The sequence below is a fragment of the Pestalotiopsis fici genome, assembly GCF_000516985.1.
Source record: "Pestalotiopsis fici W106-1 unplaced genomic scaffold PFICI_Scf_1, whole genome shotgun sequence".
Classification (NCBI taxonomy): Eukaryota; Fungi; Ascomycota; class Sordariomycetes; order Amphisphaeriales; family Sporocadaceae; genus Pestalotiopsis; species Pestalotiopsis fici.
This window is the reverse complement of record NW_006917091.1, coordinates 6,944,692-6,962,514: the sequence shown is the minus strand read 5'-3', so window position 1 is coordinate 6,962,514 and position 17,823 is coordinate 6,944,692. Positions and strand designations below refer to the sequence as shown.

Below are 17,823 nucleotides of genomic sequence, written 5' to 3'. Positions count from 1 at the left end.
AACAACACCCACCTACCCCCTACCCCCCCCCCCCCCCCCCCCCCAAACGAAAGTTCCAGAGCCCAGCCTTTTGGGGGCATGCTGCTGACTTCAGCATACTGCAGATTCTTTCGTATGATTGTGTCTTCCTCGTCTAGTAGGTGGCATTTTCTTGTTTCCGTGGCTTGTGCGACGTCGCTTGCGATGCAGGCAAGACGGGCTAGATGCGAGTCTTTTCCATCGGCCGCGCAAACTTTTGTCGAATGCTGTGGACGGTGGCAGTGTTTTCATCAATTCAATAACATGAGCCTAAAACTGGATTTAAAGCACCCGTTGGCCTGTAGAAATGCATTGGATAAAAATATCGCACCTGGCGTGAGGAGGCGAGACATGGTGTTGTCCCATCATGACACTGTCTCATCGAGCCAATACCTACCATCTACAGCAGAAGCAGCATTAGATTGAAAAATTTATCGAGGTAAATGATCCATAAGCAGATTGATCAGTCGAATTGGTTCACCGAAATCAGTCGTTATCAAGCCAATCGTCGCCGACCGGTTTCTCAGTCGCCTCGCAAGGAGGTCCCAATGTTCTCGTAAATTATGCATCGAACAGAGCGAGAAAGGGAAAAGGAAAAAAAGAAAGAAAAAAGGGAAAAGAAAACTAGGGGAAAAAATCAATAAACACAAAGAAAAACATTCTTGGAAAGAAAATAGCTACTACTTAATGCGATACAATACAATAATTATCACGATGCTTGAGCAAAAACGAAAACTAGGTACCTATAGAATAAAGAACGTAAAATACATACAGACGGATTACAAAGCTCTTGCTATACATGATAGAGCATTTCTTCATATACCACGTTCTTGAGGCTGACAACTGATCAATGCGGATTTGAACGAGCATACTCGACGAGGCGTGGGCACGCGATGCTTTGTCCGGCTACCATGACACCCTCTTGAGTCGATTCACTGATGGCTAGGTAGACCAGCATACGTTATGAAGGTCTGTTTGTTCAGTTCCGGTGTGTGGCCCAGAGGACAATTGAGAAAGCAGGCCGGTAGATTGGTCTGCACCGCCAAACCTGAACACTAGCCACAATCGACAAACCAAGCCACACGTGGAAGGTCGACAAGGTTATCTGATCTCGTCAGGTACCGACAGAAGGGTACCAAGCCATCAGGACGGTAGTAGGCTGAGGTGCAAGCCCAAATCCAAAGGATTGAATGAAAAGCTTAGTCAGTCCTTCTCAGATATTGATACTAGGAAAATTAAATAACTGACCAGGGGACTAGCTTGAATTATGTGATTAATCAGAAGTCTGGACAAGTTTCGCTTTACCTTGCCACAACAGTAGATAGCTGTGACATGTGGTTATCTTTTCTATCATGAGAGGAGCATTCAAATCATTCAATGTTGAGCGCCACAAATGCCCTTGTTTTTGACCTCCTGTTCCTTAGCAAGTTATGGCGATCCTGTCTAACTACACACCTGTACATCTCCCAGCCAGGTTGCCTTTTTTTTTTTTTTTCCTCCCTCTCCTTTCCCCCTTTCCCTTCCCTTTAACCCTTATTGACTATCTAATCTACTACACGCAGGTCATTGACTTGCTTCCGTCTTCCTACTGCAATTTCAACAGACACAAGGGCTTTGTGACTATTTCGGAACGCATTTGCAAACAGGGAGGTCGTCTAGTTGTGTTTGGTCATCGGCAAAGATGATGTTTCTTGAAGGCGCTTATACCTTCCCATAGTTTTTAAGCCTCAGAAAAGATAAAGTGACTCATCAAGGCCTCCATCAACTAACTTTTCCTCAGCATTAAGGATTCTGACAACCTTATGGTTGTCAGGGTAGCAAAGTATTTAGCCTCGAGTCTAATAAGTAGGAAAGGCGAATGCTCTTCCCAAAAGAATCCGTCTTTTGTTTTATTCTTTCCCATCTTCGTTCATTTCTCCTTCTTCCACAGATTACAACAGCTTCGATCACCTCGATTCTCTCCAGACATGATTGAAGGATTCTCAGTATTCTGTCAGCAGTACAAAGTCATAAATCTCTTCCGACTGCTTCCGAGCACAAGAAGTCCCTTGTTTCGTCATATGAATTCAATTGAGCGCATTCACCATGGCGACCAGCACAGTCAAGACAAGCGTTCTCATTCTTTCCGACACTCACGGAGAAGAATTCGATGTTCCACCGCAGTACGCAGATGTCGCCATACACTGCGGTGACCTCACTGAAGAATCCAAGATTGCAGAATTCCGCACCACGCTGGACCTTCTTCGGCGGCTGGACGCGCCGCTCAAATTGGTCGTCGCGGGCAATCACGACTTCACTCTGGATACACCGACTTTCATGGAAAGGCTGTCGGAGGCCCCCGAGCATTTGGACGACGACTTGGTCAAACGGGAATTCGGAGATTTTGGAGAGGCAAGGAAACTGATCGACGACGCGAAAGATGCCGGTATCGTTTTTCTCGACGAAGGCAACTATCAGTTCACCCTGGCTAATGGTTCGAGGTTGAGAGTTTACGCCACACCGGTTACACCAGGCAAAGGAGGATGGGGATTCAAATATGACCCGGAAAGCGGACACGACTTTGTCATCTCAGAAGGAACCGATATCGTTATTAGTCACGGGCCTCCTCTGGGAGTGCTGGATTATACAGACTCGAGGACCAGAGCAGGATGTCCTCATTTGTTCGGAGCAGTCGCTAGAACGCGGCCACGACTGCATTGTTTCGGTCACATTCATGAAGGATGGGGCGCAAAACTGGTTACATGGCGAGACCGACTCAACGATGCACCTTCACATTTCACCGATGTTGACAACAATCGTTCCACTGTCATTGATAAGCTGGCCAACATGATTCCCAACAAGTTTGACACGGAAGAGAGCGCCGCAGAGAAGAAGGCAAAGGCCAGATCGCATGTTCAGCGCGGATGCGCCACGACGTCACATTGCTCTGGAGACGCAGAACCTCTTCGGCCAGGAGAACAAACTTTATTTGTCAACGCTTCCAGTCAAGGGAACCATCCGCAACTGCCGCATCAGCCATTTTGGATGGTTAATATCGAATTGCCAACATCAATCGATTGAAAGATTGCCTGGAGCTGTCACCTGCGTCTGCTGCAAATCTGACCTTTGGCTCCCCGCTCCCCAGATTGTCTATTCCCATCCCAACATCAACTCCGAGGCACCCACCCAGTTGCTTACGCTTCTTTGAGTCAATACACCCCAGCTGCTTCGGCCTGTAATCTACAGTCTGGAGCCACCACCTCTTACTCTTGCTAGTCACCTACAGTCAAGCTCACAAACCTAGTCAGCCACCTCACACCATGAAGAAGCTCGAGTCAACCAATAAAACAATCAAGTTGTTTCAAAGGGACTCAAAGAAGTCACAAGCAGTTACAACAAAAGGTATCGGAATCTATGGCAGAGAAAAAAGCGTAGATGGAGTCTCCCTACAATTGAATCTTGGTGCGGACATTTCCACTTGCCGGACGCGCCGATAAGTGGATCCATGTCCGGCAGTGCCACCGACAATAACGGTGCTCAGTCTCAGTTCCCACCGCCCGAGGCCGGGGCCGGGGCCGGGGCCGGGAGGATCTGATCCGAGCCGATATTCGGAGCTGCAACAAGCCTCACAGAGCAGGGCAGGAGTAACATTATAATGCAAGGAATATCAAACCTCTTTGCAGACAAACATTGAAATCAAGTCTCGAATCGCCCTTACCCGGTGTATAAGTAACGCCACAATGGCTCTTCCAGGCTCCATCTACATCAATGAAACATATATCCATTCTCTTGGGCCTTGTCATGTGCCGACCTCAAACTACATCTGTAGGATATGATGATTCTCTGGAACCAGCCACAAGTCAAGCGCGAACTCAGCTCATGAGGAAGCCCGAGTTCCTCCACTCGAGTACCTCCTGAGATTTACTAAGCATGATTGATGATGATGCACAATGCCGCATGAGCTCGAAACATGGCTGATATCATTTATTTATTAGCAGCTATTGGCGGAAACTAGAAATCAACGCTATAGATGGCTGAGCTGACGTCTATCATGGCTCAAAGCTTGATGATGGCCATAATTGGGAAGAGATAGAAATGCTCTGCAATGAGAGGAGGTTCTGAGTATGCGTGCATGCTGCGCACAAACGAGTAAAATGTCACAACGCCAAATACACCCTCCCTTCAAATTCATGCCGAGTTTCCTGATGTGCGGTGGATGTGATTTGAAGCAGTGATTATAACCTCACTTAAAACGCCCTCAATGCCCTAAGGGGGAAAAGTCCCCTTGAATGCAGCAAACAAGATTGCCAAACTTTGCGGAAAAGACGCCTCATTATTCCGCAAGCTTCTCAGTAAAGAGTCCAAATGCAAAGTCTATAGGTTTGGAAAAGAAAAATGAGAACCAGGTTTGCGCCAAGCCGTGCAATTATCGAGGCAAGTTGTCTCCGTTCTGGTGAACAGTATTGTCTGGGCCATTCCGAACAGCGTACGGGAGAAATCCGGATCGCGGAGATGCCCAACTCGGGCCCATTGCTGTCTCCATCTCAGTCGCTCCCAATGGATTAGGAAAAGGTAACCTGGCTCCAGGCTCATTCGACTGGAACGAATGCACCCCCGGAAAGCGTGGATTGTTGTTCTCTTGATTGTTTCGTCCCTCTGGTAGACGGGGCGTCATTGGCGAACCTAGAGGGCCCATTGGATGTCTCTGGCCATGACTGGATGGGCCGAATCTGGTCGGATCCGTGTCATACTGGATTATTTCAAGTTAACGGAGGTGGACGACGACAAAAAGAAAAATGACAGGAACATACATGAAGGGCCCAACCTGTCACGGGGTTTAGTGGTGCATTTGATCGACCACTTGATGCACTTGGGCGATTGCGCCAACGAGGTCTTCGACGGGGTTCTCCATTATCAATGGGAGGCGAACGGCGATCCTGGTGTTGATATGCGTGTGCGCCGAGAGTTCGTATACCTCCAGCATCTGTCGACTCTCCATGGCGCGACGCATGCTGGCGCATCAAATGGAAAACAGCTTCTTGGCGATGGTGCAGGGTCGGAGGTTCGGAAGGCAACTTGTCTCTGCAATACGGGCAGCTGTCTGATTCGGCAAGCCATTTCTTAATACAATGATCGCCAAATACATGCTGACATTTAGGCAAGCGCAGAGGCGATTCAATAATCCCTTCTGGAGTCTCCACTCCGTAATCATTATAACAAATAATGCAAGCTTAACAACTGGTCAGAAGAACGTCACCATTAGGAAGCAGTACGACATGACTTACATCTTTCTTCTTCCGGAAGATCTTCTGGCACCACACTTATTAGTGATGCAATCGCTTTCTTGGACGCTACCTTTCGCCCGCATTGTGGTACTCCCGCTCTTCTCATCATCTGAGCAGCTCTGATTCTGGCCCGCGGCCCAGCGACTGCGGATATATCATCGAGAACATCGGATGTGATCATGGCCGTGTCAGTAGATTCAGAATCGTCATCACTAGGCGAATCTCCTAGGCTATTTGCGGCTTCAAATGCTTGACTTGTCGAACGAGCGCCAAAAAAAAGTCTACCTGTGCTTTGCGGCATGGGCGGCATTGAAACCGTACTCGTCGTCTGATTTGTAGTTGGTGATTGATTTGTAGTTACCGGTAGATTCGGCCCTGTGGATAAAATTAGCTTTTGTGCCTCGTTGAGCCATCATTACATTACATACACATGTGCCTCTCCAATGCCGTCGGCGGTCTTTCGCTGGAGGAATCCGCCCTTGTGGATGCTGTAGATTCCCTAAATCCCGCGGCTTCCCTAGCGGTCGCAGGCTCCCTTGAAGGCAAAGATTCCCTAGGAGTCATGTACCCCGGGAGAGTTGGAGATCTGAAAACAAGTTAGAACTCAACAACGTTTTTAGCATATTTGTTACCTACAAGTGCGCCAGGGTAGGTAATCGATTAGCCCCCCATGCAAGCTCTGAATTAGCCGGATGGCTTCCAAATGCATCCATTCTGTTGTCGAGGCTCGGTATTGGCGGTGGCCGCGGCGTGAAATTTGTCTGTGAGCGGGTGCTCATGTGAGTGTGCGGGTGACTGTGAGTATGCTGATGATGGTGGCTGCGGCTATTAAAGTAGCCTCCATACCCAAGGTCAAATTGAGGAATCGGGTGATCATGCATTTGAGAAGGCCCTGAAGGCGGTACAAGACCTGGGGGAGCTGTAAATGAGGATGATGGATGTGTAAAATGATGGTGTGAGCCGGGAGGTACATAAGTCGCGGGGTGATGGTGGTGGTGGTGCTGCCAGGCATCATGATGACCGTGCTGAGGCCACCAGGAGTGGCTGTTATGGACTGGGTCGTAATATGGACCACTCCAGCCACTGATCTGTGAGTGTAGGCTGGGAAGTTGGTTGTGTGCTCGCAACGCCGGACATGGTGAATGTTGCTGGTCAACGGGCGCAGTAGGAGGTGATGCAGCAAATCGATTAGAGCTTGTATCCTGCCCTTGCATCACAAAATTTCTTGCGGAGGGATCCATGGTTTCTCGTCGAGAGCAACTGCCCGGACTAGAGGCTGTCGCCCTCGACCTCTACACAGAAACACCCCGTCTGGATTGACAGGCAGGAGGCTCAAGACCTCGGCTTCAAACCTGCCTGGTGGTTGTATATCCCAGCTCGTAGACTATAGCACTTGTAGAGAATCCTAGGTTTCGTCGACTAACTTTTTTTTTTCTCTCTTTTTGGCAGCAGGCCGTCAATTATTCATGGGAGCTGGGCGGCAGCAGTCGAAGGACACCAAATCCAATGGAACCTCTAGTATTCGTGCCTTGTATCTGCGCTTTGGACAACCGATCACCACAAAGCCTTTTCTGCCGTCTCCGTAACCGAATAACTTGTATTCCGCTGTTGCAAAGAGACTATCGCGGGCAATAACGGAGGATCGGGGGTTGGTTTAGTAGTCGCAAGTTATATTCGGCGACAGCGGCAGCTGCATACGTGGGGTAAATCGAATCTCCCAAGGGCCCCCCTCCTCAGCTTATCATGTGGGTGGGCAAATGACTGTCACGGGTGCACTTTCGTGAGTCAAGCGGGACTCGACAATCTCTGGGGAGAGAAATGCTCATCGGACCGAGCGGAAGAAAATAAAAAGTCAATAAAGGAATGAAGAGTAGATATTTTTTTTTTCTTTTGGGCTGTAGATTCGGCCGCTGTGTGAAGTAGTACTTGTTTGCTGAGTACGGATGCTACTGTATCGCTATTCCAGCACTTTTGCAAGCGGGATCGTACGGAAGTATTGATTGTACAGCTTGAATCAGCTAGGGCAGATAGGTATGTATGTAGTCTAGGACGACGGCCGGCTTTACGCAGTAGTACGAGGGAGACACAGAACAGGCTGCAGCCGCAGGTTGTAGATGCGACGAGGAAGAGGAGACAAGGAGAAAAAAAAAAAGACGTTCTAGACGTCAGCAACAGCAGCAGCAGCAGCAACAACAGCAACAGGTCGGTTGGGAGTAGGAAAGAAAAAAGGACGACGGATCACAGAAACGTTTGGGCACTGAGGATTGGAGGGTGGGAAGGAGGAAGGAAAGAAAAGAGGGAAAGTAGAGGGAAAGAGCGCCCAGAGTACAAAAGAGGAGAGACAAGGAATCGAGAAAGAAAAAAGGTCTCAAGCTTCAAGTCTCCCTCGGCTGCAAGTGAGAGTGAGAGTGTGTGTGTGTGGACAGGAATCACGAGACGTTGGCGGGTTCTCTTAGTCTTAGGCAAGCGACTAATTGAGTGATAAGTGAGTGATCGGGCGCAGAGCAGCAATTGAAATTCATGTAGGTCAGTTGTCAGGCATGTAGCATGTATGTAATGTGGGAATGATCCTAATTCGAGCCGACCTATTTACGTATGAGCCTCCCTCCTCACTCACCCATTGCCTACCTGGGTAGTTTCTAGGCAAGGTAGACTGGCGGACGGACGGACAGACAGCGGAGAGGAGAGAGTGAATAAAGGGCCAGCAAGATGTATGTGCGTATGTACAACGACAATAATACTGGAGACTAGGTCATGTTGAGTAGAGCTCGCAGCGTAATAAATGTACAAGGATGCGCACATCCGCACATCTCTTCTGCCTTCTCTTACGGTAGACATACATACATCTTACGGTAACCTAAGTCGTTAGCTTGATGGGCCGGCCTACTTACATACATTGATAGATTTAGACGTACGTGCAAGGATTGGGGATGAATGAGTCCAGTCCTACTAGGTACGTGGCAGCAAGTCTCAGTTCAGAGTGCCTATCCGCAGCAAGAGCGGGAATGCCTGGCTTGAGACCTGCCTTGGGGCCAAGGGGGCTTTTTTTTTTTTTTTTCCCCTCCCCTCCTCCTCCCTCTTCTCTCGACGCCCTGAACAATCCATCCGTCCCAAGATGTGTGCATGCAAGTATGGGCCACGGTTGAAGAAAGAAGAAAAGGCCAGTAGCAACTAGGCGGTCCGACCAGGCGGCGCGACCAGCCGAGAGTGGACGTATGATCTCACAGGAGAGGCAAGCCCGATGGGTAGTTAGTCGCGGGTTTGGAAGGCGCTATTGCGGAAGGGCAATCATAAAAGTGTGCACGTTGGCACGGGCTTACGTGAAAGTACGGAGGAAGATGGCAGGGGAAAAGGGCAAAGACTCCCCAAAAAGAAGTAAGATAAGCCCAGCCAGACGCTCGCGCCAACTACCAGGCAAACCAAGTATCATCATTTTAATGGCTGGGCGCATAATGGGGCACACAGAGAGAGACAGCGAACGAGCAGCGACGGGCCAAGACGACAAAGGGTGGCCCGCTAAGAATTGCACACACGGGCAAGCACAGCACAGGGGAATGGGAAGGGGACAGGGACCACGAGATCAAGGGAGAAGACCAAGGCCTGCCAACTTGCGTGTTTCTCGTTCGTCGTACGCAATCGAGGGATAAAGTGAGCCAGAATGGAAAAGAGGGCCGACGGAAGAAAAAAATTATATGCTTGTGTCTACCACATGCATACTACAAAGTTATGTATACTACCTATCTTGTGCTTGCCATCCAATCATGTATAGTAACTTGACGAGTTCCAAGAGTGCCAGTGGACATTGAATGAATCCTTCAGTGTCTTTTTTGTGCTGTTTGCCAAAGGTTACCTAGCAGTCGCTAGCCTGCCTTTGTAGGTAAATGCAGCAGCTAGCTGCAGCTGTAGGCAACATGAACTGCCTAAGGTAAGTACAGACTACGAGCGTACATACATACATATATACACATACATACATGCATCAAGGTACCTGCCTCTTAACCTCCAGGCCACCGGCTGCAGCTTGGACAGATGAATCAATCAATCAACCAACGGACTCACGAATCTTCTCTCCTTCCCATACATAAATACCACCTACCAACTAATAGCGCTCGCATCGAGCGGAGCCGGAGCTGACCAGCAACAAGCAGTAAACAGTCCCTCGATTGCCAACGTGGACCCAGAAAAATTATGCCGCCCTCTCTAGTCGGCCAGAGCCTGGGAACATGTGCTGCAGGCTGGCCTGGATCACCAATTTGGACCTTCGACACATAACTCATTTCATTTTCTTCCTCCACAATGCAGTGTTCCTCAGCTTGCGCTGTATCTACAGCCAGTGCAGTGCCTGTTTTGAATGCGTCGGATTGGACCCCTCACATCGTGTCGACATGTCAAGGCGGACAGGAACAGGCATTGAAGATTTCCTGTTCCCAGCTTCACCCCCTCGCATGTTACCCAGTCAGTGCCCCCGTTCCCGCCTGCCTGTCTACCAAGTACGCCCGTCTTCCACGGACAGCCAGCCAGCCAGCCAGGGCACGGAGAGGCTAGAAAGAAGATGAATGGCCTTCCAAGTCGCCCGCTCTAGTATCGTCCTTCTTCTGGGATCCAAACCCAGGGTACCTGACCCATGGGACCTTGTCTTGGAAGGTCATGTGATGGATCAAATATCTTCCCAGCCCTCCAAGCCTTCGCACGCACTTTCCACCCGTAAGTAATGTATTGCACCAACCCTTGTGTACGCTGGAACAAGCCGTGTTTAAGAACAACCGGAACATGCCCCGCCTCTTATCTCGGGAGCTCAGCTTTCCATTCACTCACTCGCTGGCGAGCTATCTACTTTACACAAGGTAAATTTTCTGCTGAATCTCAAGAGAGGAACACGCTTATTATAGGACCCAAAGATGATTGGATTCCCCTGTGATTCATTTATCCCGCATTGACCTATATAGCCGTCTTCCTCGTCTTTGCTCACCATCTCAATACCATCTCGCAGCATTTCTTTGGCAGATCTCACCTGAGATTAGCAGAGAAGTGAAAATAGTGCGGGCACTGGGCCATCCGTCCTGCTTCAGAGCTTATTAGTGGTACGCCCCAAATTTATATGGTAAGCAGCAACTATATAAGGTATGTATGTTTGTCCCTCGCCGCGCATTAGGTCGTGTGTCCACTTCTTTCTTTTCTGCTTCTTCATATTTTCTTTTTCTTCTTTTCGTTTCGATTTCAGAGCGAGAACTATTATTGTGTGTGCGACAGATTGAATACGAAAGAAATTACTTGGCTTGACGTACAAGTGAGGTGTGTTGCTGTATTAGGTTCTACTTCCTTGCCGGATCGGTGTAGCCCTGGCCTGTGGTTGCAACACCGCTGAGAGCACCTCATAGAGAGGATCCAAAGCGCAGTAGAGCGAGAAAAGCATGCGTATGAACCACCATCTGCTTCACCTACTGAACCTAGTCACTCCGAGACGAGTTACAGCTGGTGGAGATCGTGTCGCCCGGCGCCCGGCGCCCAGGATTCCTCAAAGCACCGGGAGGCGGGCGTCACCTCACTTCCAATCAAACGGAAACTTTCATGAATGGTTTCAGACCTGTTCAATAGGGCTCGAGCTCCCAAACCCACCAAAGCCTAGGCGTACAGCGACATACCCTTATAGGCATTCCCAATGCTCGCACCCGGAAACTTACCCAATAAGCGATCAAGGAGCCTGCGTAGCAAATTGTTGCATTTCTGGATCGAGCATGAACATGGTCAACACCACCACCTTCAACGGGATTCCCCCCTTCCAGCGTCAGCAATGGCTGGGCCGAAGCGAATCATTCAGACTTTGGCTTTCCCATGGTAATTCTGATCGTCTTGGGCGAGATGCATGACCATTAAAGTATGCTCGTCCAATTCAGACCAGACCTCTATAGCAAGTTCTCTGCTCAGATATTCGACGCTGATGACTCTCTACTTGTCGCTGGCACCAACCTGGTCAATACGGAAGAAACAGTTGATCCCGAATCCACTGTCGTTTCTGCAAGTCGCAGATCTTGTTCTCGCGCCTCTCCATTCTCAGTTGACACAAATCGCTCCTGATTGGGTGTCACTATTGAGAAGTCCGGGATCCATCAATCGAAAGCTCTCCTAGCTCACCCTGGCTAAGCAACTATCTGCTTATACGTGGCGCCAAAAGCGCTGCATTAGCAGTCGGAATAGCATTTTCGACCGTCACCATTCCTGCGTTTGCGCTCTCAAATGGCCTCCATGGCCTGACTTCTGGAACGAACCTTGATGGACTTGCTTTGACGTCGGCACAGTCCCACTCGAGCATCATAGCACAGCAGGCATTGCGCACCATCCATCAACGACAAGGCACAATGCCGAGGATCTCTGCGCCCAGGGAAGCTACATACATGCCTTGCAACAATTAGACAAGGGATCACGGCTATTCACCAGGCCTTGGTAAGCCGTATGAGCAAGTATGAACAGTTTGTGCAAGGACCCATTCGTCGACTGCTATATTAGTCTTGCCTGTCATTCCGGGAAGGATGAGCTCCATATCGCGGCTGGTGATTGGTGGGGAGCCTCCTATGGTCCATGTTGGTCTCAACATAAAAGAGAGGAAAATGACCCAAGCAAACCTTTTTGATGGAGCAGAACCTTGGGGGAGACTCCTGTCAACAAGATTTCTCGTAAATGTATGAACTCGGGAGTAGAGCAACTTGTCTAACGTAGGTATGCACCTTTTGGGGCTTCTTTCGAGACGTCGGCTGGGGCGGCAGTAGGAACGTGAAACCTGATGCCTACCTACATTACATCTACCAAGACGGTAGGCAGTATCATGGCCTCTACGGACGGATGCAGTATGTACAAAGAAAGCCAAAAAGAGGGGTTTTAGCGATGGGAATCAATGCCCCTCTCTACGGCGCTCCGCTCCGCTTTTCGAAACTTAACCTCTACAGATGCTCTACATTCACATTCCGATCTCAACCTTGTTGCCCATGTGGACTGGCACGTTGTGTCGATATAAGCAATTATATAGGCAGGTCACTCAATTGGCGCTGGCTGTCCTTACTGTCGGGCCGATCGAGATGATTTTGAATTGAGCTATTCTCTATCGCTCACATTCATCGTCTCATTCAGCGACGGGCGGCCAGGAAAGCAGAGCCAATGTTTGTCCACGCCTATGAGCACTTGAGCCTGGCAACTGCTTTCCAACTCTGCATCTAAGCAGCCATGGCGTCCGACTCTCTGAAATAAATCTGGACGGTATGATAGGCCGGCACGCTTCCTACCTACCACTAATGTAGTATCGTCTCTTCCACATGGCGACGTTAGGCCCAAAGTTTCGATGCACCACTACTCTTTTCCGACGCCCATGTCATTCATATGAAGCAAAGCAGCAAAGCACATCCTTCCATCATTGCGCCGACGGCGCTACTCATTACTTCTGCTGTGGTATTGTGCAGTCAATTTGCCAATCAATTTCGAGACGGGTCAAGCTTTCCCATATTGTCAAAAATGCCGCATTACTGCAAAACCCAGTAAGTGCCCGCCCCAATGCTTGTGTAGTAAGAACCCTGCTATGTGAAGAAAAGGATACAAAAGAAGTGCAGGCCAGGCCAAGACAGGCAGGGCGTTCACAAGACTGTTATCGATCTAACCTTGGGGCTATCTATCTACACTACGTACGCTGCACACCTCGGCTGGGGGGCTCTGTGACTATGAGATCAGCGCTGATTCATCATTTCGCAACCATGGCCAAAGTGGCACCTTTTGCGCCTTAAGAATTCACGCAGCATGGAAAAAAGCGATCTTCCCTGCACAGACACGAATCAGCTGACAATGCGGTGTGAAAAGGGCCATTGTCACCGCGGAAAAAAGCCCCGCCAGAGCTTGGGAGCTTGACGGCCTGTCTGGTGCCTTGAACAAGGGAGTGGTGCCCGGCCACTGTATTATTTTCAGCGCCCGTTTTTTTGACATCTGATGCAATTTTGCTGGCTCGCGTGCAACCACTTGTGGCTACTCTCCAGCTTGGGCTTTTTTGTCAAAGCTGGTTACCAGCCGCGCGCAAATCAGGCAATACCCAGCTGCCTTGAAATGATTTGAGCAGCTCCTCGCCGGGATTCGGCAGCAACATCCAATGGTGCACTTTTTTTTTTTCCTTATACGCGGCCATCTCTGTTCAGCAACACTCGCCTGCGCAAAGCCGCCGCAACCCTCTCTCACCAGACCACCGGGAGAAGCACGGGAGACCAAGAGGAAATTGTTGGAATGCGTCGATCTTTCTTTTTTTTCTTTAAGCAGAGGCCCAGCGGATACCGAGTAGAGACAATACAGGAGACGACTGCATGTTGTTCGCACGAACCAACTGCTTTCGAATATCGCTGGCCAAGGAAAGGGAGTATTCCATCGGGTGATGGCCATCTATCCCGAGATCCAACTGGGACTTGACAACACTCCATCAATGCGTCTTGTCATGGGCGAGTCTGCGCCTCGGTCGACTTCGCGCTCTATGGGTAACTTTCGTGCCTCGTCCTTGGATTCAGCCACGTCCTCGGGCCGAGATCAACTCATCGCTTCTGTGACGAAATCATGAACTTATTCCCCTATACCGGAACTCTTGACGACGGCAGCTGGGGAGCTAATAAATATACACATTTCAAAGGTAAGGACTTACCAACGAATTGATGTTATCGATCTGGCATATACAAGCATGGACATGTGGTGCACGTGGAATACATATCAGTGATGAGAAAGCTTCAGTCCCGTAGATTCAGCAATCAATACATCATCCAAAGAATTATGCCGTGTCTGAGTAGGATTAAAAGCGACTCCGTCATCCGCTTGCTGCTTCGATCCAGAGTCGAAAACATACATTGGCTTGCGCTCCCCAGAACAACCACATCATTTGTTGCATGCCTTGAACAAAGCACGGTAATCATCCAACACGCCATTTACCAGACGGCTTAGAAAATATTGCTACATAACCTATTGGTATAGAGTAGCAAAATTTGGCAACAAGGTCGATGGTAGCACGTTGAGAATCTGGCAACATGGATGGGTGAATGGCATTTCTTCATCAGCCTAGGGGTATCTTCCTTCGTATCTACTATGTTGTATCTACTATACTTTATGCTCAATCCGACAATGACCGTACTCTTCAGCAGTGGACGGATCGTTCATGGCAATGTATACTCTAGTAACCCTCCCATCTGGGCTTACTGCATGCTGTATCGGCCACGCACTAGGCTCTTGTCCCCATGATTGTATCACATGACAGTCCTATGCCATAGACACAAGCCAGTCCTCGTCAACTCTGGAGGACAGCGGCATCCCACCGGGAATGCATCAACCTACTTCTTCACCAACTTGTACTTGCCGCCAGTGAGCTCCAGCTCCCCGTCAGCCACCTTGTCACCAAGGAACTCCTGGAGCTCCTCGTTACTCCACGGGAACCCGTCGGCAATCAACATCTTCATCATCATGGAGATTTGGCCGAGCGGCATTTGGGACATGGAGTTGGTAAGCATGCCTACAATAAACTGCCAGTAGACTTGCCGTTGTGCTTTTTCCTTTTCGCTCATACCGGATTTGGCCTTGCGCGGGCTGGTTGCGCTGCCATCGGCCGAGGCTGCCGTGTTCGCGCCCGACTGTTGTGCTACAGATGCCATGTGCTGCTCTGCATCTTCGAGGCGCTCAATTACCACGTACTCATCTCCGGGAAGCTTCCGCAGAACTTTCTTATCCACCCAGAACTGTAGACCTGCAGTTAAGAGGTCTTCGTCCATCTGAAGGTGAAGCCATAGATCCTCAAATGCCCACTTGGAAGGCTCGCCAAAAGCATCGATAATAGCCGCTTCGTAGGTACGAACATCTTCTGATATGGTGCGGTCTTGGAATTCCAGCTCAACCGTAGCCTGGCCAAGGTGGTTCAGCCATTTCAGCTTCCTCGACGGCTTCAGATGCTCGAAGCGATCCTCATAGGCCTGCTGCATCACAGCCACGCTCTTGGGTACGACGAAACGTTCCTCTCCCATGTCGGGCCAGAAAAGCCTCGAAAGAATCTTTGTGCGGGTAGTCCATTCCAGCTTGGCCTTTTCCGTATTGTTCATAGCGCCACGGTATATTACGTTATTCAGTCTCTTAGAATCTTGAATATCCTTGAGCATGACATCGCAAGCCTGCAAAGCGGACTCTCCAAAACGCTTCTTCAGCAGAGCCAGGACAGCCGCTTCCTGTTCGAATCCATCGCGTTCCGAGAGCAGCTGTTCCGCAACAATGGCTTGGAATTCCTTGATAAAGACGTCGGGTGTTCCTACTGCGCCAATGAGAGTTCCGATCACGTCTTCTGATTTTCGTCCTCTATAATTTGAGCCTGCGTCCACAGGCGCAGGCACCCAGGAGAGATCGTCCCACTCGTCCTGATGGCGATCCAGACGACTTTGGTCTGGATCCTGCATCAACTCCACGAGTTCGACCAATTTCGTCTTGCGTGCCTCGTCATTGGCATCTTTGGGGCTCGTCAACAAGCTTGTGACAATGATTCGAACTGTATCCTCACGTGTACAAAGATATAGCTGAAGTCGAGACGCGACGCGATCGAGAAGCACTCTGGAGTGATCGAGCTTTTGAAATGCCTTGATCATGGATATATATGTGCGAAGAATGTCCAGTGTCGACCGACCCGGGTGTAGGAGCCGCTTCTCCAAGTCAGAAGAGAATACATCAGTTAGTCGAAGACGTCGCACCGATGTAGTGACAGTGTAACGCAAATCATTGATACCGCCCTCGCTATGTGGCCAATTGATGACCATGTCGAATAACTCGCTAATTCTTAAATTTGCCAACCGCGCAATTGCCATGCTCTTCCACGAATCGATTTCGGTCCATGCGAGTTGCACATCACCCAAGTGAAAGGTGACTTCCACTGCGAGGCAGGCGAAATCCTTCTCGATCCAATTCGATAGCTCTCTGATGCAATAGGGCCGGTTTTGAGTTTGGCCGTCTGCTGATGTCGTCGAACCAATATCTCGATCAGACTTCCACTTGCCGGCATAGGTTCGAATGATATATGCCTCCATGATCCTGTCAAGAAGCTCGGCAAAGAGGACTTGAAACCTCTCTCCGGTCAAACCTAACTTGGACAGAGATTCCACCAGCTGCAATATCTCGTTCCTGGCATCGTCAACCTGATTTGACGATGTCTTGGATGCCTGTACATCAACACCCAGGACAATAGCCATGAGCCGACCGAGAACATTCCTCAGCGCGTCCGTGAGCGGTTCCGACATGGAGTTGGCCACGAGGGCGTGTAGATCTCGTCGAAACTTTGTGAGATAGCGGTCTGCTTGGTCCTGGGGCAATGGCCGAATGATGACGGATAGGCCATAGTGATAGAGCCTGTTGGCAGCCTCGAGGGTTCGCATGCTCCCCAACAGCACCTGAGTCTGATCGGCGTAGCCATCACAGACGGTCAGGAGAGCCAGCACGTGGTTCACAAAATGCAGCCTGACCTGCTGCGTATGCCAGGTCAGAATATCTTCTATGAAGGTGGCATGTGGCAGGCGAAAGGCTGGATCCAGGACATTGCGTAGAGCTTCATCAAAGTCTTCGTCTAGGGCATCTTGAGAGTCGGGAGGCGGCCCAAACGAGTCCTCGACGGTGACCGAGGCCGGGAGGGCGATACGGGATGTGACCTCGTGCCAGGACCTGTCATAACGCGTCTGGTCTGATACCATGCGACTCTCTGGCGAGGATGACGAGGCTGTAAAGTCCGGTGATGGAGCCCCGGACCAGTTCCGTGGCTCGCGAACCGGCGGACCACCGAACGGCTGGCCCTTCTCGGGGAAGCGCGCCGAGGGGGTGGAGTAGGGCGTAGGCTGTGAGATGGAGGTCCGGAAGACGGATTGAAAGACGCGTCGCCTGCCCGCGTTCCACCTGTTGTCGGTCGCCATGATATCGATGGGCAGTACTTTGGGAGACGCGCCGCTTTGATGCAGTCAGAGTCTGGTCAGGTCTTGCTTGTCCTGTCCCTGCCCGGTCCTGTACAGTCCAGCTTAGTCTTGCGGCACCATGATCCTGCCGCGATGGGACAGGTTTGCATCTGATGGTGGCTGTCAGCTACTGCCACGTGCTGCTGCAGGATTTATTTTCGTCTTTGCTGCGGCGGACCCCCCTTCTCGAGGCAAGCTAATGTAGCTTGTTTGACGTCTAATGGCGATAGGTTCGGTCGTGATGCTTGGCTCAGAGATGCTGGCTGGGGTTTGGGGGCCGAAAATGCACCGCCAAAAACAAAAACAAAGAGGGTGGGGCCAGGTGGTCCCAGGTGGGGACTTCTGGCAAACGGGCAGATGATTCAATGTTGTGAATTAGGTCATCTTGCAGCGACAGCATTGAAGGGAACAAATGTTGAGCAGTAAGGTACTTCTCACACGCTTGTATGAGCAGAGTTAGGGGACAGGTGAACGAGCGGGTCAGTGCAACCAGGGTAGACAAACGGTTTTGGCAATGTCTAACGAAGTTCGCTATCTATAGAATCAAACGTGCAGCCATCATAATT

General features: G+C 50.1%; 3 protein-coding genes across 3 annotated transcripts; 1 reads left to right on the top strand and 2 right to left on the bottom strand.

Moving 5' to 3' along the window:
• Nucleotides 1–2,103: 2,103 nt before the first annotated feature.
• Nucleotides 2,104–3,078, top strand: PFICI_02025 (uncharacterized protein; the record flags this gene model as incomplete). The annotated part of the gene is made up of 1 exon (XM_007830606.1): nucleotides 2,104–3,078. The coding sequence occupies one exon, from the start codon at nucleotides 2,104–2,106 to the stop codon at nucleotides 3,076–3,078; it is 975 nt and encodes a 324-aa protein (XP_007828797.1).
• Nucleotides 3,079–4,423: 1,345 nt separating this feature from the next.
• PFICI_02024 (uncharacterized protein) lies at nucleotides 4,424–6,297 on the bottom strand (the record flags this gene model as incomplete). Its single annotated transcript, XM_007830605.1, has 6 exons — nucleotides 4,424–4,747; nucleotides 4,809–5,227; nucleotides 5,283–5,512; nucleotides 5,568–5,657; nucleotides 5,711–5,760; nucleotides 6,079–6,297. 6 exons carry the CDS (start codon nucleotides 6,295–6,297, stop codon nucleotides 4,424–4,426), a joined length of 1,332 nt encoding a protein of 443 aa, XP_007828796.1.
• Nucleotides 6,298–14,617: 8,320 nt separating this feature from the next.
• Nucleotides 14,618–17,218, bottom strand: PFICI_02023 (uncharacterized protein; the record flags this gene model as incomplete). Its single annotated transcript, XM_007830604.1, has 1 exon — nucleotides 14,618–17,218. The coding sequence occupies one exon, from the start codon at nucleotides 17,216–17,218 to the stop codon at nucleotides 14,618–14,620; it is 2,601 nt and encodes an 866-aa protein (XP_007828795.1).
• Nucleotides 17,219–17,823: the final 605 nt, after the last annotated feature.